Source organism: Mercenaria mercenaria, chromosome 4, assembly GCF_021730395.1.
Source record: "Mercenaria mercenaria strain notata chromosome 4, MADL_Memer_1, whole genome shotgun sequence".
Classification (NCBI taxonomy): domain Eukaryota; kingdom Metazoa; phylum Mollusca; class Bivalvia; order Venerida; family Veneridae; genus Mercenaria; species Mercenaria mercenaria.
Genome location: NC_069364.1, coordinates 12,972,945 through 12,994,924, shown reverse-complemented (window position 1 = coordinate 12,994,924; position 21,980 = coordinate 12,972,945). Strand labels below are relative to the sequence as shown.

General features: G+C 35.5%; 2 protein-coding genes across 13 annotated transcripts in view; one reads left to right on the top strand and one right to left on the bottom strand.

The window, feature by feature from the left end:
* Window positions 1-2,155: 2,155 nt before the first annotated feature.
* On the top strand, window positions 2,156-20,604 carry LOC123552676 (putative inhibitor of apoptosis). Its single transcript, XM_053540500.1, has 9 exons — window positions 2,156-2,236; window positions 10,625-11,447; window positions 11,720-11,871; window positions 12,851-12,893; window positions 13,452-13,586; window positions 14,270-14,445; window positions 14,559-14,733; window positions 16,584-16,688; window positions 19,343-20,604. Exons 2-9 carry the CDS (start codon window positions 11,084-11,086, stop codon window positions 19,531-19,533), a joined length of 1,341 nt encoding a protein of 446 aa, XP_053396475.1. The 5' UTR covers window positions 2,156-2,236; window positions 10,625-11,083; the 3' UTR covers window positions 19,534-20,604.
* The window catches only part of LOC123552674 (sushi, von Willebrand factor type A, EGF and pentraxin domain-containing protein 1-like), a 42,535-nt gene continuing 39,446 nt past the window's right edge, over window positions 18,892-21,980 (bottom strand). For all 12 annotated transcript variants that reach the window (XM_053540484.1, XM_053540490.1, XM_053540493.1 and 9 more), the window contains one exon: window positions 18,892-21,844. In XM_053540484.1, coding sequence (XP_053396459.1) covers window positions 21,518-21,844 — 327 coding nt within the window. In that variant the 3' untranslated portion in view covers window positions 18,892-21,517. The remainder of the gene's footprint in view (window positions 21,845-21,980) is intronic.

Below are 21,980 nucleotides of genomic sequence, written 5' to 3'. Positions count from 1 at the left end.
TTATAAAATATTGATTGTTGGAAAACCAAATATCTATTTTTAGACTTAGGTGTACGCAATCAACAATATGTATGTAAACACAGTATCTTTAAACTAATTTGTTATTTTCAAGGGTGTAACATCATGATGTTAAGATCCACTAGGAATTTCAGATAGAAATCGTGCACAGTTGTTTGATAACGGCTATAATTCCGCGTGGTTAAGTAACAGACTTCGACTCATGTGGGTTCGAACATTTGGTTGGGGTGTAGATGTAGGCCTTCCAGTTGGCTTACAGAAGGTCGGTTTATTGTTATACCCAATTGCCAGTCCAACCTAAGCCTGAGGGGCAAATAAGAATTTCCTTTACCATGCTAAACTGGAAGAAAACAGATATGACCCTTACGTAAGTCTGAGTAACGTTAAACCTAACAAAAACAACAACAACAACTGCACTGACCGATATTTGAAACAGTCACCGATTTCAAGGTAAACTGTCTGTTAATCGATATAGAAACACGTCAGCTATAGTTTTATTTTGGCGTTATAGACTCGTCTGCCGATAAGGGAAATCAGCACAATTTACCTTGCCTTATTTAGGTAAGAACCGCTTTATCGTACTGAATAACACTACCTAAACAATGGACCATTCCATTATTAAAAGTCATAAACATCGCTGACCTCGAAATCGGACTATAACCCGGGTAAATATGTCCCAACGATAACGTGATGTTTACAAAAATTTAAATAGGGCACATTTTTGTAACTTGTCAAAATCTAAATATTTCACGCTTTCGTACCAATTACAAATTAGCATCAGATCTTTTGCCGCATGGGTTCAAAACTCAGCGACGGCAGTTAATTTTCATTTTATTTTTGTATAAAAATAGTTTTTTTTTTTCATTTTCTCTATGACCCGAGAGAAATATCTGAAGCCGACATGGCAGATGAGGAAAGTTTAATATCATATCAAAGGTCATATTAGTTAAACTCATGTACTAAACATATGCAACACATGAACAAACACAAACACAAACAATACGAGAAAAAAAACGAACAATACGGGAACAGAATTGAAAAGGGATAGGAAAACAACAACAACAACAAAATATCTGATCATGCAAAACGATTTGGTACCTGCATTTTATCCGACTGAGCTATTTTGCCATATACCTACCGGTCAGTCAAAAATGAAACAAATAATGATATTTATGTGTCACATACTGCACAATCAGTAGGAATTATCATTTTATCAATTATCATGAAATGGACGCGTCCTCGCGTTTGCGCCGGAATCACGTTATCTTTGGGGATTAGTAAATACGGCAATCATTTTGATAACGATCTGTCACTAAATAAAATGTTACTATTTTCTTGGTATGTTTCTTGATATGTTAATCAGCTTTTGTACATGTTGATGTCTACGAAACATTTTCACTATAGAGCTGTCAGATGTATATTTCTATTTAATATGCAAGAAAAAGAAAAGAAAAACAAATCAGCTACAAAAACACACACACGTGCACACATACACACAAACAACAAAATCAAATAAAGAACGTATAGAGAATCTGTCATTGGTCTTCGGTTAAGATCAGAAAATCCCAACCCGAGGGCGCACCGCTCAAGTCTTAAACGAGGCTGTGCCGAGTTTAAGACTTGAGCGGTGCGCCCGAGGGTTAGGATTTCCGATCTTCGTCGAACACCAATGATGGTTTCTATTTCTCACTTACCACAACAGAAACAATAAAAACAAGCATGAAAATATGAAACTATTTAAAACGCGGGAAATTGACGTCTGTAAGCAGAAGTGAGTCGTGACATTTCAGTGACGCACAATAACAAAGTTCCGCTTTAGTTTTATCGTTTGTAGCATAACGGTACGTTCTTATCATAAAGTAATGAATTTTGAATCGAGAAATACACTATAAGGAACGGAGAGAAAAGATAAAGGTACCTGATTTTTAATTATTTTACATGAATAATATGTATATTCAGTGCATGAAGTAGTCCGTAACAGGAGTGTGGGATAACCCATGTGAGATAAGATTTTCCAGCATTTTTAAAAATAGAGATTTTTCTGTCCGATAGGTGAGAAATTGATATCTTCACCTAATAGCTTAAACTGTGCTAGATAAACACTACCTGTATAATACGCAGTTTAATTTTGGAATCCCAAACAAAATACTACGTGCTTCGGGTAAATTTGAAAGGAATACAGAGGGTTGTAGAAGCAAACTTTTATGCTGTATAAAGGGTATTTTTCTTCTTAATTTTTATTATTATCATTATCTAGCTTGATTATAAATCTTTTAGCAAAATTCATACATTGTTGACATCTTTTTCTTTCATTTTACTGTCATTAGAATGAAAGTATATGATATAAGACGAAAACGATCCAATATGTAAAATACTGGACTGTCCGAAGCGCGTCTTACTTAAAACAATGTTTTTTTTTTAGCTCACCTCAGGTGAGTTTTTCTGATCGCTCGATGTCCGTCGTCTGTCGTCTGTCTGTCTGTCAACATTTAGCTTGTGTATGCGATAGAGGCTGTATTTTTCAACTGATCTTCATGAAATTTGGTCAGAATGATCTCCTTGATAAAATCTAGGCGAGTTCGAAAATGGGTCATCTGGGGTCAAAAACTAGGTCACTAGGTCAAATCAAAGAAAAACCTTGTGTATGCGATAGAGGCTGTATTTTTCAATTAATCTTCATGAATTTTAGTCAGAATCATTATCTTGATGAAATCTAGGCCGAGTTCGAAAATGGGTCATCTGGGTTCAAAAACTAGGTCACTAGGTCAAATCAAAGAAAAAGCTTGTGTATGCGATAGAGGCTGTACTTCTCAATTAATCTTCATGAATTTTGGTCAGAATGGTTATCTTGATGAAATCTAGGCCGAGTTCGAAAATGGGTCATCTGGGGTCAAAAACTAGGTCACTAGGTCAAATCAAAGAAAAAGCTTGTGTATGCGATAGAGGCTGTATTTTTCAATTAATCTTCATGAATTTTGGTCAGAATGATTATCTTGATGAAATCTAGGCCGAGTTCGAAAAGAGGTCATCTGGGGTCAAAAACTAAGTCACAAGGTCAAATCAAAGAAAAAGCGTGTGTGTGCGATAGAGGCTGTATTTTTCAATTAATCTTCATGAATTTTGGTCAGAATGATTATCTTGATGAAATCTAGGCCGAGTTCGAAAATGGGTCATCTGGAATCAAAAACTAGGTCAGTAGGTCAAATCAAAGAAAAACCTTGTGTATGCGATAGAGGCTGTATTTTTCAATTAATCTTCATGAATTTTGGTCAGAATGATTATCTTGATGAAATCTAGGCCGAGTTCGAAAACAGGTCATCTGGGATAAAACTAAGTCACTAGGTCAAATCAAAGAAAAAGCTTGTGTGTGCGATAGAGGCTGTATTTTTCAATTAATCTTCATGAATTTTAGTCAGAATGATTATCTTAATGAAATCTAGGCCGAGTTCGAAAACAGGTCATCTGGGGTCAAAAACTAAGTCACAAGGTCAAATCAAAGAAAAAGGGTGTGTGTGCGATGGGAGACCATCAAAATCCCCTTGATCAAAATCCCCTTCACTGAAAAATGACAGGGTGTTACAAAATCCCCTTCATACTTTTGCAGTGGGTATCATAATCCCCTCTGTGATTTTTACTTATTTCATCAAGTTCAAATACAACTATATACAACTTAAAAGTCTATTGCCCAAAGCACGTAAATACAATGCCTTTAGCAAACATAATATAATTTGGAGCACTGATATCTATATATCTATAATGTTAATAACAGAGGGGATTATGATACCCCCTGCAAATGTGTGAAGGGGATTTTGTAACACCCAGTCATTTTTCAGTGGAGGGGATTTTGATCAAGGGGATTTTGATATACACTCGTGTGCGATAGAGGCTGTATTTTGCAATTAATCTTCATGAATTTTGGTCAGAATGATTATCTTGATGAAATCTAGGGCGAGTTCGAAAACAGGTCATCTGGGGTCGAAAACTAAGTCACAAGGTCAAATCAAAGAAAAAGCTTGTGTGTGCGATAGAGGCTGTATTTTTCAATTAATCTTCATGAATTTTGGTCAGAATGATTATCTTGATGAAATCTAGGCCGAGTTCGAAAATGGGTCATCTGGGTTCAAAAACTAGGTCACTAGGTCAAATCAAAGAAAAAGCCTGTGTATGTGATAGAGGCTGTATTTGTCAATTAATCTTCATGAATTTTGGTCAGAATGATTATCTTGATAAAATCTAGGCCGAATGCGAAAACAGGTCATCTGGGGTCAAAAACTAGGTCACTAGGTCAAATCAAAGAAAAAGCTTGTGTACGCGATAGAGGCTCAATTGATCTTCCTGAAATTAAGTCAAAATAATAACCTTAATGAAATCTAGGCTGAATTTGAAAATGGGTCATCGGGTTAAAAAGAAGGTCACTAGGTCAAATCTAAGAAAAACCTTGTGTATGCCATAGAGGCTGTATTTTTCAATTGATCTTCCTGAAATTAAGTCAGAATGATTGCCTTAACGAAATCTAGGTCAAGTTTGAATATGGGTCATCTGGGGTCAAAAATTAGGTCACTAGGTCAAATCAAAGAAAACATTGTGTATGCAATAGAGGCTATATTTTCCGATTGATATTCCTGAAATTAAGTCAGAATGATTGCCTTGATGAAATGTTGGTCAAATTTGTATATGGGTCATCTTGGATCAAAAAGTAGGCCACTGGGTCAAATCAAAGAAAATACTTATTTATACTCAAGGTTTTTGCTCCAATTTTAATGATAATTGGTCAGAATATTTTTTTCCATGAAATCACTAGGTCAAATTATGGTGTGTTATGGTGTGTTTCTCAGGTGAGCGACCTAGGGCCATCTTGGCCCTCTTGTTTATATCATGACCAATAAAGAAGCACATGTACGTATAAGCCATTGGCGTAAAATATTCATAAATTAATTTTCGGTTTTATTTACTTATCCACATTAATTTTAATAACTATAAAATACACTGTAGATTTTCACGCATACACGATTGTGTTTTTCTCGTGTTTCTTGTATTGGACTTTCGTTCGGTTGCTACTAGTTGTGTTAACTCATGTAAGCAATTTTATTATACGAGCGGGGCGTATTATGTGAACACCCGTGGCGGGCGGCGGGCGGGCGGGCGGCGTCCAAAGCATGTCCGCTCTCTAAGTCGAACAGTTTTCATCGGATCCTCACCAAACTTGCTGACAATGTTTGTGGGCATAATATCTCGGCCAAGTTCTATAACCAGCCAAACGCCCCAGGCACTCTCGGATTATGGCCCTTGAATTACTCGAAAAACAGCGAATTTAGCCTTGTCCGGTCTCTAAGTCAAACAATTTTCATCCGATCTTAACCGAACTTGCTGACAATGTTTGTGGGCATAATATCTCGGCCAGTTTCGATAATCAGCCAAATCGCCTCAGGCACTCTTGGATTATGGCCCTTGAATTACAGAAAAACTGTGCATTTAGCCTTGTCCGGTCTCTAAGTCAGACAGTTTTCATCGGATCTTCACCAAACTTGCTGACAATGTTTAAGGGCATAATATCTTGGCCAAGTTCGATAACCGGCCAAATCGCCCCAGGCACTCTTGGATTATGCCCCTTGAATTAGATTAAGTTTGATGACGACAGTCTGGCACTCTTGTTTCTACGAGTGGCGGAGCTGTGACATTTCATTTCAATAACACGTACTGGATTTATTTTAATTCATGGCAAGAGTAAAGCACGTACAATGAAACACTTTCTTATTACAATTAGCAAGAGCACAGCGGATGCGGATAATGTGTCCTTGAACTAGCGTAGTTGGAATGGTACATCCGGGGAGAATTGACTGCTGCGGACATGTGCACTGCATGAGAAAATGGGTTATTTGTTTACCTGCCTGGCAATATACTGTTTTTGTGATTTATTAGTTCAATGACAGTTTTTGCTGGGCTGTACATGAATATGCCTGAAATTCTACAGACCCTTTCAATATCTTATCGGAAGTCAAAACCATACTAAATGATACTATTTTCGTTTCTGTTAATAAACGGCGCATAGCGAGGCGGAAGCTTAAAACTAAGGAAAACTTGGTTTCAATATGAATTTAATTTGTACACCGGAAACTACTCTTATTGAAATTATTATCGCATTGGATGACAGCGTCTGAGGCACCCTAAGGGGAAATGAATTTAAACGCTGTTAAAGTAGTCCAAACTGAAGTACTGTAAAATTATTTGATATTTTTCACTTTGAATTTATCAAATATATCTTTTATATCTCAGTATTTCATCCGAAAGCATAGATTGAAATAGAATATACGAGTACAAAATTCCAAAACATTGTGACAAAACTAAGGTTCATGTAAGTACATGTTAATAAAACAGGGGTACCTTATTTGCAGACGTTTTTTTTTTCTTTTTAAATAGACAGTCTGAACGAACAAATGTGAGCGAATGCTTCAGACGCAAGAAATGAAGGCAGTTTGTTATATGGTGGGTTCTATAAACGTTTATATTTTGAAAGGAACACGGAAGTTCCCATTTTACAGAATGTCACGCGTTTCATAAACGCATAATTTAATAGGTTTCTGTTTCAGGTATTAATTAAAGGCTTAAAATATGTTTGCTAGGGCATGCAGGCCCAAAATCAGTTTTAATGCGCTTACAAAAGAAAAGCGCGTTTTTCTTTTAATACGGATATCGCCAAGATTTATGGTATAATAACAACTTTGTAAGGAGGGCCTAAAATAGTCATTTAAATTAATAAACATTTATCGTTTTGAATGGTGTAGTTAGAAATTTGCATGACATTCCATAGAAAACTCACCTATGTGTTGCACCATTTGTTCGAAGGTAACTCAAATAAATAAGAAATCTGAACATAACGGTATATAAATCTTATGATTAATGCTAAAAATTCCTCGCAACACTCGAAACAAAAATACAATTTGCAGGCGTTTACATGAACATCCAGAAACGTGTATGAATGCCATGAAAGCATTAGTTAAGTACGGATAAATTCGGAAATGTGGACTGTGACATAACAAAAATGGACTATGTATGAGGATGCAATTACCCACTCAACTTTCGTAAATTATTACTATTATTTTTGTGACTGAAATACTGTTAAAAGGTAGTTAAACGTAAAACAAACACTACCGAATTATTATGGTTACGCAGTTAATCTTTTACTTTCATAGTTGATGCAAGCAGTAGATGACTGGTAGGCCCTCTTTCGTCGCGAAATCCAAGAATCTACTACAGTATAGCCTCTCAGAACTATCATTATTGGTCTTATAAAACGGTTTTTTTACAGGCAGAGAGGGATCGCATCTTCTTGTATAATCGGATTTCCAATATTCTATTTTTATTTCCGCCAGTATACAGATTTTGGCTAAAATCATCTTTAGAATAGAAATTTCGTAATATTATGAACATAAGAACATGAGCTTTTGTTTCTAAACTATCTTAAAAATGCGAAATCAAGAAAAAATCACACCGGAGCCGGGAATCGAACCAGGGCCGCCGCGGCAATAAAAAGTTCTCCGCGTGCTAGACCAATACACCACAGAGCATGAGGAACACCTACCTACCGATTGTTAAATATAAAGCTTTATCATTAAGGCATTTTACCTCCAGTACTCCGTTACAATGCTTTTCAATTTTGAATGGGAAACAATAGGGAAAATAACTAATTCTCAGGTGTTTCCTCAAGCCTTATTATTTTATTTCTTCGCAAATGAAACACGAGGGCACAACCATACCAATTATGAACCCGCGATAATCACAATCTAATGTTTAAATATATTTTACTTTAACTTTTACTGTTGAAAGTAAGGCGGAAAGGACGTCTGAACGTGATGCTCTATAGCTTGTCTTCATATCCAAAGTGTAGCGTTAATAGGAAATGATTTTAGTCAGATTGGACACGATTATCTCACTGATTTCGTGAAAGAATGATCGCTTTTTTCTTGTAACTTTGTAAAAGTATTTGTGCTTCGGTTTATATTCTATGTGAATGGTTATGTTAATTGCAGTTTGAATCTGTACATTATAGTACTAGATGTATTACCCTCTCATTTACAAGACACTGTAATTTTTGTTCACCAGCTGCCTACTATTTAGTATAGTTTGGTTGCTATTTGTTGCAGATGGTCGTGTTCACTTGCAATGTCGTTAAAATCAAAGCATAATTAGCAGAGTTGTTGTTCCTGATAGGGTTTGAGTGATCGCTTTTGCTGATATCTGTCACACAGTATTTTAACAAAAGTTGATATATGTTGCTGTGTTTATTAACTGGCTTTCGGCTGATACAGTTATAGCATACACATTTTAACCTTTAATCAATAAAGAAATCATTTTTGTAACAGTACATGGTGGAGTCTATCACGTCCTTTAAAGTTTCTTAGTGCTTTTTTATGGTTTTTGTTTGGGTTTTTTTATACGCCTTTTTTGGAAAAAAAACGGGACGTTTTATGTGATGGTGCGTGTGTCTGTCCGTCTATCCGTCATAATGTGTGTTCGGAGCATAACTTTATAACCATTAAAGGTATTGACTTTACACTTGGCATATAGGTAGATGGCAATGAGACGATATGCAGAGCGCTTGAACCGGCTCTGTAGGTCAAAAGTCAAGGTCAAAAGTTGAGCTAAAAGATCAAAATTGGCCATCATATTTCGTGTCTGGAGCATAACTAAATAACTATGCAAGATATTGACTTCAAACATGGCTTATAGGTAGGTGGCGATGAGACGATGTGCAGAGCACATGAACCGGATCTGTAGGTCCAAGGTCAAGGTCACAAATTGAGCTCAAAGATCAATTTTTTTTCGTTTTTTTTTCGTGTCCAGAGCATAACTTATTAACCATTCAAGGTATTGACTTCAAACTTGGGATGTAGGTATGAGGTGATGAGGCGATGTGGTGAGAGCATGAACCAGGGTGGTAGATCGAAAGTCAAGGTCACAGCAAGGTGAAATCAGCCAATCATATTTCATGTCCAGAGCATAACGTAAAAACTATTAAAGGTATTGACTTGAAACTTGGAATATAGACAGGTGTTGATGCAGACTTCAACAATCTACATTGCAACCCACGCCCCCCTCCCCTCCCCTCCCATCCCCTCACATGCGTATATTGTCCCGCTTGGTGGAGCTCTTGTTTTTAGCTCGACTATTCGAAGAATAGTCTAGGTATTCTACTCACCCTGGCGTCGGTGTCGGCGTCGGCGTCACACCTTGGTTAAGTTTTTGCATGCAAGTACATACAGCCATCAGTTAAAGGGATATAGCTTTGAAACTTATTTTTTCTTTTTCTAGGTCAATTACCAACCTCTCTGGGTCAAGTCCCATAACTCTGACATGTATTTTGAGCAAATTATGCCCCGTTTTGGACTTAGAAAATTTTGGTTAAAGTTTTACATGCAAGTTACTGTCTCCAAAACTAATGCAGATATTGAATTGAAACTTCACATGTGTCTTCAGGGTTATAAAACTAGTTGATAGCAGCAAGTCCCATAACTCTGACCTTCATTTTGGCCAAATTATGCCCCTTTTTGGACTTAGAAAATTCTGGTTAAAGTTTTGCGTGCAAGTACATACAGCTATAACTAATAGGCATATAGATTTGAAACTTATTTTTTCTTTTTCTAGATCAATTAACAACCTCACTGGATCAAGTCCCATAACTCTGACATGTATTTTGAGCAAATTATTCCCCTTTTTGGACTTAGAAAATCCTGGTTAAAGTTTTGCGTGCAAGTACTTACAGCTATAACTAAAGGGCATATAGATTTGAAACTTATTTTTTCTTTTTCTAGATCAATTACAAACCTCACTGGGTCAAGTCACATAACTCTGACATGTATTTTGGGCAAATTATGCCCCCTTTTGGACATAGAAATTTCTGGTTAAAGTTTTACATGCAAGTTACTATCTCCAAAACTAATGCAGATATTGAAAAGAAACTTCACATGTGTCTTCAGGGTTATAAAACTAGTTGATAGCACCAAGTCCCATAACTCTGACATGCATTTTGGTTAAATTTTGTCCCCTTTTGAACTTAAAAACTCTTTTGATATTTAACCTTTTTGGTAATATTTTCCTGCTTCTGGGACAATATTTCGAATAGTCGAGCTTGGCTGTCTTACGGGTTTTTGTTGTTGTTGTTTCTAGAAACAGATAGCATAGTTGTTCAAATAGTGAATATGCAAAATTATTTCAGAGAAGCACTACTTTCAATGTTGCACATGAACATATACTGTCACACTGTCAGAGCCATAAAACGTGTGTGTGTAGGTGGGTGTGTGTGTGTGGGGGGGGGGGGGGGGGGGGGGGGGGGGGGGGGGGGGGGGAGGCGGAGGCATTTAAAACAAATAAATTCAGTCCTATGTTCTACTATACTTATCAAATATGCAATCCTCTATAACAAATAAATGAGATAGTCTTATAGAAAATTGATAAAGGATGATGTTCATTATAAAGTCCTTTAACAAGATTAAGCATAGGATACCAGCTATTTATACACACAAATCATAAGTTTCGGTTGATACTGGAAACCCTGAAGTGTGTAAAAAGATTGGTTTTAATTCAGTAAAATTCCCGTTATTTGTTTCAGATAATAACGGCTATCTACCCAGTTGAAGGAACTCCATATAGCCACTACAATGGTGACAGCAAAAATACTACATTCCCCAAGGTATATTCCTAAAGCAGAGCTCATTGCTTATTGTAAAAGAATACATTTGTGCAAAAGAAATATTTATGGTCCTCAGCGTTTTCGATGTGCTGAATGGAAATACGTCAAGAAGATAATACATCTAATTGCTCGTGACATTTGTGAAGCAGATGCAAATCATCAGTATACCAGTGACAGTGACGGTTCCCATCCAATGTTAAATAAACGAACCGTTGACCGAGGAAGGTAATTGTCTGATTTGCCTTTGTAAAGTATTAATTTGTTATGTAGAATTAGTGTTTGTACGCATCAAGTGCTTATGAAAAAAGTCCAGCAACAAGATACAAGTTAACATCCGCTTCTGCCTGCTTCTTCATATTCATTGTCAAGTGTTTCGGTATGATGGCACAAAATTTTGCAAGAACTAGCTTTCCCCAGCAGGTATCATCAGATCAGGCAAGTCAAGAGCGATCTGAAATCGCGTTTTCAAATGGAGCATCGTTTTCCGCAATATCCGCGGGAGGTGGTTATAACTTTAGCACTGGACATCATGTGACCAGAAATGGTATTCTTAATGGTAACAGACAGCTTGAATCAGCATACGCACCGACTGTAGGAACGGCGACAGTACCTCAAAGATCGGTCCGACCCGCAAGATATCCTGACTTTATAGACTACAGTCAAAGGCTGCAAACATACGCAAGATGGACGCGTTCAAATCCCGGCCCAGTATGCCTTTGTGAAGCCGGCTTCTTCTTCACAGGTATCTTGACCTTGAATAATTTAATAAAAGAGCTAAATTAGGGAACATAACCTACTAGTTATCAATATAATGCAGATTTAATTTAATAGTTTTTTAATTAGATACCAACAGTTAGGCAATATATGTTTTGTTAAATTATCATTGTGACGCTTTAAGTTATATATTATAATAACGGCAAAATGCTCATTTAGGTGTGAATTTTTAAAATTGTTCCGCCCTTACTTTCTCTGGTTCACCTTAACGGATGGCGTTGTTTTTTCCTGTGATTTCAGATCAAGGTGACCTGGTGCGCTGTTTTCAGTGTGGTATTGGTCTCAAAGATTTCTCAGAAGGCGATGATCCCATACAAGAACATGTACGATATTCGGGAGAATGTCAGTACCTTCTTGAACATCTCGGAGCTGCAAGATTATCTGCTATAAAGGTTAACCGATTAAACCTTACCCTGCTTAATTTCTATAATGAACATGTCCATCTTTCAATTTTGACATTACCATTGACTAAAAAGGGGTGCTTACTAAAAAGATACTGACTGAATGGCGAACAGTGCAGATCTTGATCAGACTGTCCAGTTATTCGAAACTTTAACAGGCGATTAAGCTAACGGTTGATAAACTTTTAGGGTTATTTTTCCCCATTTCAGAAGACTTCGAAAAACAAATGTACGAGTTAAGAATTATGAACACTGAAAAATCTTTACAATAAAATCAAAACATCATACCAGTGTCTCCCACCAAGAACAGTATTTTGAATGAAAATTTAACCGGTTCAAGTTTCGAACACTGGGATATGGTAGCAAAAACAGAATCAATCGTGTCCAGCATGATAAGGGTTAACACAAACTTTTATAGTCTACTGTCTGATCCACCATATCCATACAAGATTTTCTTTCATAAATTGATGCTTTATGTTAGAATGTTTAAGATATCATTAATAATGTCAGTTTTATGGCCAAATTGTAAAACCAAAATTAAAAAATCACTCTTTGGTGTCCAGAATGGTCATTCTTTACAATCTAAAATACCCTATTAATAACCCATCAAACATTTTGATGACAAATGCAGAACTAAATGAAGACACCGTGAAAATTTGAAAAATCCAGTTACCTCTCTAGGAATTCTTTACACTTATGTATAGTCAGATTCTTTAGTTTCTATTAATGCATAACTGTTGACTTGACCATCTTTCATTGATCATCACTGTTACCGTTTTATATTTATCATGTTATCCCAGTGATGTTATAATATAAAAAATAATGACAAAACAGAAACATTCATATAAATATTTATGTACTTTTTGCTTTACTAGAATATAACAATAGCAAAGGTAAACGCATAGCTAATATATTATGACACAGTTTCGGTGGTAAGGATTTTTATTTTAATTAAAAATTTTCCTTTCAGACCCAGCAAGCAGAAACTAATGGACAAGCACGTGACCTGCAACGTGAGTATTTAAAACATCCATTTTAAGTTATCGAAATATGATTTCGTTCATTTGCTATAGATAGACTGTGATCCTTATGAGCATTCTCTTTTCAAAATGAAATATTTTAATAAGATAATATTTCAAAATAACGAATTAATATATAAAAATGCACTAAGTTTGTTTCGTGAAGAGTTTCGTAAAAATTACAATAGACACGGAATGATGTTTCTTTTTACTCTAAAAGTAAAATTAGTCCGGTATCTTCATTCATTATTTTAAAAGACCGTCCAATAAAGAGCGAAAATCGAAAAGATAATATTCCTTTTTTCCAATATATTAATTTATGTGGTTACACGCGGTAATGATAAGTGAAAGGTTTAGAATGTCTTTTCTTCCCGAAATTACTCGGCGGATTAATTGTATCAAAATAAGGAAATTTCCGTAACAGCCGGAAACACTATTGGATTTTCCTTCATTTTCATCCCCGTTTGCTTTCGTAACAATAATAACGTATATATGTAAAACACTTGTCCCAAATGAGTACTTTTATTGAATTAAAAGAGCAACTATTTATAGATCCAGAGACAAGCGTGCAGTGCCGACATCCTGAATACCAGACATATGAGGCCCGTGTTTCATCATATACTGGCTGGCCGAATTATTTACACCAGACACCTGCCGAATTAGCTGACGCTGGACTGTACTATACAGGTATGATTTTCTGTATTTTTCAGGAGACTAACTTAACAATAATATATTGTGTCCATTTATAGAATAGTTTGAAGGATTCAGGTCGGACAGTGAACCAAATATTAAAATTCTATCAATTATTATGATCAAGTTATTCTTACATTTTGTTGACGCGCATGATTAGGATTTCTTAGAATGACGTGCAAGTTTCATTTTCATAATTTGAGCCACGCCATGAGAAAACCAACATAGTGGGTTTGCGACCAGGATCCATGCTGTTCGCTTTCAAAGCCTATTGCAATTAGAGAAACTGTTAGCGAACAGCATGGATCCTGACCAGACTGCGCGGATGCGCAGGCTGGTCTGGATCCATGCTGGTCGCAAAGCCACTATGTTGGTTTTCTCATGGCGCGGCTCATTTTGTTAATCTAGCTTACATGTGCTATACATTACTACAGACTCTGTACCATTTTCCTCTTGCTTCACTTGCTGCTCTTTCTGATTTTGTCACCGACTATCTACGATAATAAGTGGTCAGTGTGAGACGATTAGTTACATGCACTACTTTATTCAACACATTAACTGCCTTTTCATATTCCTCTCAATGTATGAGAAAATTATAGAAATATATCCTTGTTCTGTGTCTTAGAAATTGCCTGAATATATCTATAAAACCACCTACATGAATTGCTATCATCTGACAGGATTCGAAGACCACGTGCGCTGTTTCATGTGTGATGGTGGACTTCGACGTTGGGACGCGGATGATATTCCATGGACAGAGCATTGTCGCTGGTTTCCGGCATGTGATTATGCCAGGGAGAAGAAAGGGGATGAATTCATAGCGCTTGTTCAAGCTTCGGAACAATATAACTCAGAGGTAGATAACATTCCCCTTTATTTGTTTGATGTTTTATGTAGTAGATCGAACATTGCGGATATGTAAATACATAAAAATCAGTATAATTGAGTGACATAGCTTACTTTCTGCAGGAGCCAGAAAACGAGGAAGCCCCCGGTCGTCAAGGTCTGCCTGGTGCAACTGGACAGCTAGCTCTGAGAGATCCAGTAATAAAAGCTATTCTAGAGGAACATAAGAACACCTGTCTAGAGATGGGATATCAACTGATAGATTTTAACGAAGCTGTAGAAGATCTGCGAAACATGGGTTAGTCTGCACTGATTAACCATTTATTATCCTTGTCTGATAGTTAATGTAAACTAAATTTAATTTTTCTGGGGGATGGGTGAAGGGGGGGGGGTGGGGGGGGGGGGTGTGTTTGAAAGACAAAATAACACATTATGTCTCTCACATGGGCTAATGTTTGCACTTTTACTGGGATCGGTGCACATTAACACAATTACATTAGAAGGAAAATACAGGGCTTGTCATTTGTTGAAATCATTAAGTATTTATATTCAAATGTAAACACAATTTATAAGCATCTTTTTAAAGTTTAAACTAAGGAGTGTATTTAAAAGCTCAACATATCTAAATCAGTATGACTGTTTGTACAATTATTAAATTAAAAATACTTATATTATAAATGTATTAAATGTACCAACCAACACATTTTAGGCGAAAAGTATTTTCCCTCTAAAATCCATAAGAATTGAGTACTCTGAAAGTGACTCGTGGTACAAACTTATTGGCATAATAATTTTGCAAGCTATTCTTATAAGTAATATGTTGAAAATTTTCACCCAGACTTGGGGCGAGGGCGAGTAGCTTTAAGTGACATTATGTTACATTTATTGCACGTGGTCCTAGTTTATAAGCGCCGAGAAATTGGTTGTCTTTTTTGTGTGTGTGTGTCGGGAGAGGGGTGGAAGGGAGAAAGAGAGGTGGAGGGGGTATAGTTGTCGTCATGTTATCCATCCCTCCTACAGTTTTGGAGGAAGTTTGTCCAAACATACACACATGTGTCAGGACATACATGTACCTTATCTAGTTAAGGAGTTACGGACTTTTGAAACTTTGTGAAATGCAATACTTATATGAGTCATGTTTGGTTAGCTTCTCTGACAGAAATACCATTTACAAAATTGAACTTGCTCATCTTGTCAGACCTTGTCTGGTTAAGGTGTTATGGCCCTTCGGAATTTTACAGAACGCTGTATATTGCCGAATACTAATAAGCCTTGTAAGACTAACTTCTCTTAACAATTTTATAGAAATCTGCTCCATACTTTCAGAAATGTATACATATGAAGTGAATCTGCTCAATGTTGTCAGAACATATGGAAGCCATGCCCGATTTAAGAGTTATAGCTTTGTAAAGTTTTACAAAATGCTGTTTTTTTTTGCTCTACAGATAGCCCATGTAACTGTTTTAAGGGATCTAGTGCAGAAACTACTGTTAAACCCCAGTGTTAACACCCGTTAAAAGCGTTTCCTAATAAACGCACCCACTCCTTTTAACCAAAATAGATCTTAGTTTAATTCTACCATTTTGATTTAAAGACTGATGTTCTTTCGAAATAATGTAAAAATAATTCAGTCCCTGAATAAAGGCACCTTTTTCTAAATGCATATGCAGCTACAGAAAGAAATTTCAGGGTTTCTGAATCATTGAAACATAACTCACTCCTAGATAATTATTAATATAGACGCTGTCTCAACGTTTTAATCTTAATTGTTTTCTTTTTACTGCATTGTAACTACTGATTAGAATTTTATTCAGTTTAACTTGCTTTTAAAATATTTAGAGCATTGTTCTTCCACATCCTATAAGCAAGTGCGGTCACACTTCCTCTATCCAGCATTTTAAATGTACATCATACTGATCAGTTACCAAATCTGCACCGGCTTAAACCAGAATTGATATACCTGCAAACTTTGATATTTAAAGCATAATGTATTTAAAACCAATGTTTGATTTGAAGGTGTTAATATCGCTGCAACTGATTTTACAGTTCTTCGTATCTGTTAATTAATTTATACTAATTTAATTTAGTTCGATCGTGATAAAAGCTTAAAGCTTATTTTGTTAAGTAGAATTATTCACCTATTTACAGGTTCTATCAAACCCACTATAGAGGAGATAATTGAAATGGTTGAGGTAATAAAGGAAAAGAAACAACGCCAGGAAAAAGCTACTGAGTTAGAACGACGTCATCAGGGTAAATATCAAACGTTTGTTTGGTATTATACCTTTTACTATATATTCTATGTTCACAGTGTCATCACACACAGCCAGGCCCGTTTCAGATTATAGAGAGGATATTTGTTTGTTTGCAATGTAATATCGAAACATATCTTCACCGATATGGGAGACAATTCTGATATTTTCGCTCAGGCTCCCCCTTCGTGAAAATATTCAATTGTCTCCCTTATCGGTGAAGATATATTTCGATATCACACTGCAAACAAACACATTTTCTTTTTATTTTATGCTAATTGGTAAAGATCAACGAATTTTCTGTTCAATACATGCTTACATGTTCAAATAAGACCAATAATTCATGATGATCTTAAGATTTATTTAGGCTTCCGTGTTACATATGATGCATCCGCTAAATTACCATGGACACTCAGGCACATTAATATCGAATATTGGTGATTAGGTCCATTAAATCAACACGACGCCATTTTGTTTTTGAAAACAAAAACTACATTTAAAATATTTTGTTAAAAAATGCACAATCCGCCGCCAACAGACAGAAGTTAAGTAAGCAAATTTAAAACTTTTCGGTCAATGCCGTCAGTTCGTTGAATAACCAGAAGCTTGCTTTATTAATTTTACAAACGCTGAAGGTCAGATTAAAAAACAATCCGAAAAACGTAAACAACTGGGGATTATCCGAAAGTCCTTGGAAAATCAAGCTGCAGAATTGAATATCATCATGGATTTAATGGAAATATTTGTCTAGGAGCTGTACAGCATAACGAATAGGGATGGAATTTGGAACACAACTGGCTGGGTGGGGAAGAATTTCGACAGAAATGCTGGCATATTACATAAGGTTGAGTTGATGTCTTGTGATAATAAACTAAGACAACAACCAACTAAATGTGCTGTCGCCAGTAAAATCTACCATACGATGGTGAGGAACCGATGAAAAGTGGAGGAAAGATTATCTATTATACATTAACACATTAACGGCTTGAAGGCCAAGCAACCAAGGTAATATTTCTAGAGCATTAGATCTACTTTTATTTCTTTTGCAAAGTTTATTATAGCTAGCTTGGCCTATATAGGATTATCTAGCTGTACATGTCTCCTGTATGGCTTAAATGTTATGATAATAATAGGATACCAGCAATTATAAAGGCAACAAAGGCAGTTAATTATAGAATATATTTCAAGGGAGATAATCTTATCTGAAAAAAAAGAAGTTCGGCACTGTGAGTGATATAGAGAAATATCTCACTGATATTTTTCAGTATTTCACTAGGTAGCATAAAATAAAAATCCTTACCTCATTTTGAATAATCAGCTAAAACTATCATAAATGAAGAGAAAAGTAGGGATTATGTACTAGTATCTTCTCACAGAGATTTTAACTGTCACACATCGCAAAACTACATCAGATATGGTATTACTGCTCATACTTACATTGGGTAAACTTCACCAAATGCAGCATTCTGTCTAATTTAGTTCTAACAATGTGTCAAAAATACATCCACATTGAAATTTAAGCAGAACCTGGCCTTAATTTATACCCCTATGGTCATCACGTGTGAAAAATTAGTGTTCGTAACGTGTCTCATATTACACGCTAGTTGCATCAGTACTGTAAGTTGTATAGCAGTATTTATTACATTTATTACTAGAAACAAAAAATTGTAACAGAGTTACCAGCGTACCCCGCCTAGAGACATTTTTCACAAAACATATTGCATGCCAGTACTACATATTATAAGTAAACAAGAGTGCCAGAATGTCACAGTATACGCCCATCATAGCAAATGTCTTTACACTTGCACCTGTATTTGCATATGGAACTTTTTGGCCAATTATAAAAAAAAATATAATATAACTTATTTATAGTAACAACAAAGGGGAGTTAATCCTAAAAAATAATTCTATATAATATAAGGCCACACTACCAGGTAGAGATAGGTCAAATTAAAATAAAATTTGGATGTAACATGCATGTTGTGAAGCTAGGGGTCCGAGTCTTGTGCATGACACATCGGCTCTTTATGGGGAACATTTACGCCAAGTTTTTTTTCAAAATCCCTTTATGGATGGCAGAATTATGGTCCGGACACGAAGTGTGACGGACGGACGGAAAGAAGAACGGAAGGACGCAGCCTATTTCTATATCTCCCTTTTTTCTTCGAAAAAGGCGGGGGAAAAAATAGAATATGAAAATCTACTTCAGCAGTCGTATAATAAAACACTTATTTATATAGTTCCATGAAATTATGACAATATGTCCAACTCTTGCAGTTTGTTACGTACCATTATTGTACTGCATACTGCATACAGAGAAGATTCATTTGTTTCAATGTAACATCGAGATGTCTTTTACCAGACAGAATATTGTCATGAAAACTGGTGTGAAAGATGTTTTGAATCATCATGTAAAACAAACATTTTTTAAAGTTTGCAATGGTTAGATCTTTGCCAATTTTGAAGGTTCGTACAAGCAAGAAGTATCAAAAAAGTATTTTCAACTTTGGAGTACCTACATATTTTTCACTCGAACATGTCAAGCTGAAAAAAATGTGATAACATTTGAATACAGTTGAATCTTACGCATTAAGAACGTGTAAGCGATGTTCTTGCAGCTGAAATGTTTATATTATTGAGCATTATACATTTCAGAAACTCCCATGGAAGAAAATATGCGTCTTAAAAGTTTGATAAAATGCATGACGTGTGGACGGAATGATGTTAACGTTTTGTTCATTCCATGTACGCATCACCGTCTATGCATGGAGTGCGCTGAACCACTGACACAGTGTCCAGTATGCCAGAGACACATTAGGCAGAAGATTCGAACTTACTTAGTATAGATAAAGCCTGTATTTACCAAAGTACGTTGGTGTTTGGAGCGTTTGTAAAATGTAGCACTATTTTTGTGTGAAATAAACGTGAAAGCTACATGTACATGGATGATATTGCGAAACATGCGACTTTGTGTTTATTAAATTATACACAATGTTTTGTTTTATGGACCATTATGCAAAAACATGCATTTAGCCGTATACCATTAATCACTGAGGAAACGTGTAAACAATGGAATTTATAGTGAAGCATACAGCATTGTGCATATTTAGGTGTACAACGGACTTTGCTATACTAATTGGCACTGAACATATGTGTTTTTATTATGACTATTTAATCACATATGATGGACAAGATTTGATCACATACATTCAAGTAAGACAATGTTGGTGCCGGAATGACTGGAATGTTTTGCATTCTGTGTTACGAGAATTTGTTGAAATGCGCGAAGCCGTTTTTCGTCTTTTGTTTTGTAATTTGTATCTTGATTCTTCAATTGTCTATCTAAATGTTTATAATGTTGTTAACAAAAATATGTTGAATGATCATCCATAATCATGTTAGGGAAAGAAGTCTGTGTCAGCTGTCCTTTTAATTATTATAACATATCTATAAAAGTTTCTGAATACAGATAACCCAATTTTTGAAGGGTTGCTTGACTGGTATTTTTCTTAAAAGTATTAACAGCAGTTTAATGACCACCAATTTAAATGTGGTAATTTGTACAAAAGAAAAACGTCATTGACAACATAAAAGTACGGGCAATAAACGATGTCGAAGAAAAAGGCTAAGCAAAGAACATAAGGTGTCTCATATGGTAATGTACATGTAATTGTGTAGGAAATAATATAACACAAGATAAGATATGATAAATCTCTTATGATAGTGACTTGTGTTTACGTTTATAATAATGAACAGACCTATACATACTTGCATTATAAGTCACTTTATTTACAGAGTAAAATTTAAACGCAGGCAATAACAAAGATGACAACGGTATTCTAAGTAATATTGTTTTTATGTTATTGTATATGATTTTACATCAGTATAATGAATAAATGAACGTAGAAAATTTGCAATGGGGTTTTAAACTTTTCATATGTACAAGTATTTACAGGATCGGTTTCCGTTTGTCTTCACCTATAAGACAAGTTCAACGTGTATGTATACAAATCAACTGTTACATACTATTCTAACACGACCAGCAAATAACCTACATACATGTAGAGCAAAATCTATCTCGGGTTATTCTGCAATATACCACTCGCGTGCAATGACGTCATCCGATCCAGGTGCGTAGCGCGGTCGTAAAAAGTAGTTTCCATTTTTTTCTAACACTGTTGATACTAGTATGTCGTGTTAGAATCGAAATAATAAGTTCCCAAGTGTGATTTATCAGTGAATAACCAGAGTTTTTCGTTCTTATGTGAAACAATATATCACTCAGGCCTACGGCCTTCGTGATATATTCTTACGCATAAGACCTCAACGATAAACCACGTTTGGGAACCTATTATTTCTTAAGTAAAATCCTATCAACATCTGTTAATAAGTAAACGAATATAAAAGACTATTTTCCTTAAATTTAGCGATCAAATAATATTAAGATTTAGAAGATATTTGCTTGTCATCTTTAATAATATTAGTTTTGATTTACTGATGAAATGATAAACCAGATATTATTGTAATAATAAGATGATTTATGTAAACATTAAGATCAGCATATGTTCAAACACCTTGAGCGAGTGACTAGTCATATATAACAAAATTTATCAACGGCTTTTATGGTTTCCAAATGTTCGAACTGATGTATCTACAACACAAAACACTGATGACGGTGACAATAGTTCATAAGTGACAATTCAATACCAGAAATTAAACTTGTATGTGTTACGGTTCTCCGCATGAGTCATCGGCAAAATTAATATCACTAATCTTGTGACCTGAACTTCTTTTTTAATTGAATGATATCTTCCGGTAGCAGGTATTTTCTTAGAAATGGTATGGTGAAAATTCCCAATCATATTCTGATCCTTCCGTATGTGTGTGCATATCAGTATGCCACATGTGAGGTTCGTGCTGTTTGAAAACATTTTCTTCCAATACATTAATATCGTCTGGTGACATAATATGTCCCTGTTCTGGAAGCGGAGCTTCAATCCACAGTATATTTCCACCATTTTCTATAGGAGGTCCTTCTACAACTGCAATAGCTTCGTCGATTGAAAAGTCTTCATCTTCAATCGCTCCGTGTTTAGTTGGTAAATAGTTTTCTCTAGTAATATTATTATCATAATTATGAAAATCTCTGTTCATTCTCTGTAAATATAAGAGATGTTATTTAACTAACCGGTGATTAGTTATATTTCGCATGCATGTAACATAATCTTGAATTTTGATTGATGAATTAAAAAGGTTATATGCATCTGCTGATATGTCCAGTATGAGGGAAGGA

Coding starts and splice junctions, on each gene's coding strand:
- LOC123552676 (XM_053540500.1), top strand. CDS start 11,084: ATGATGGCACAAAATTTTGCAAGAACTAGCTTTCCCCAGCAGGTATCA. Junction 11,872..12,850: donor CAAGATTATCTGCTATAAAG/GTTAACCGATTA, acceptor TTTTCCTTTCAG/ACCCAGCAAGCAGAAACTAA. Junction 13,587..14,269: donor CGCTGGACTGTACTATACAG/GTATGATTTTCT, acceptor ATCATCTGACAG/GATTCGAAGACCACGTGCGC.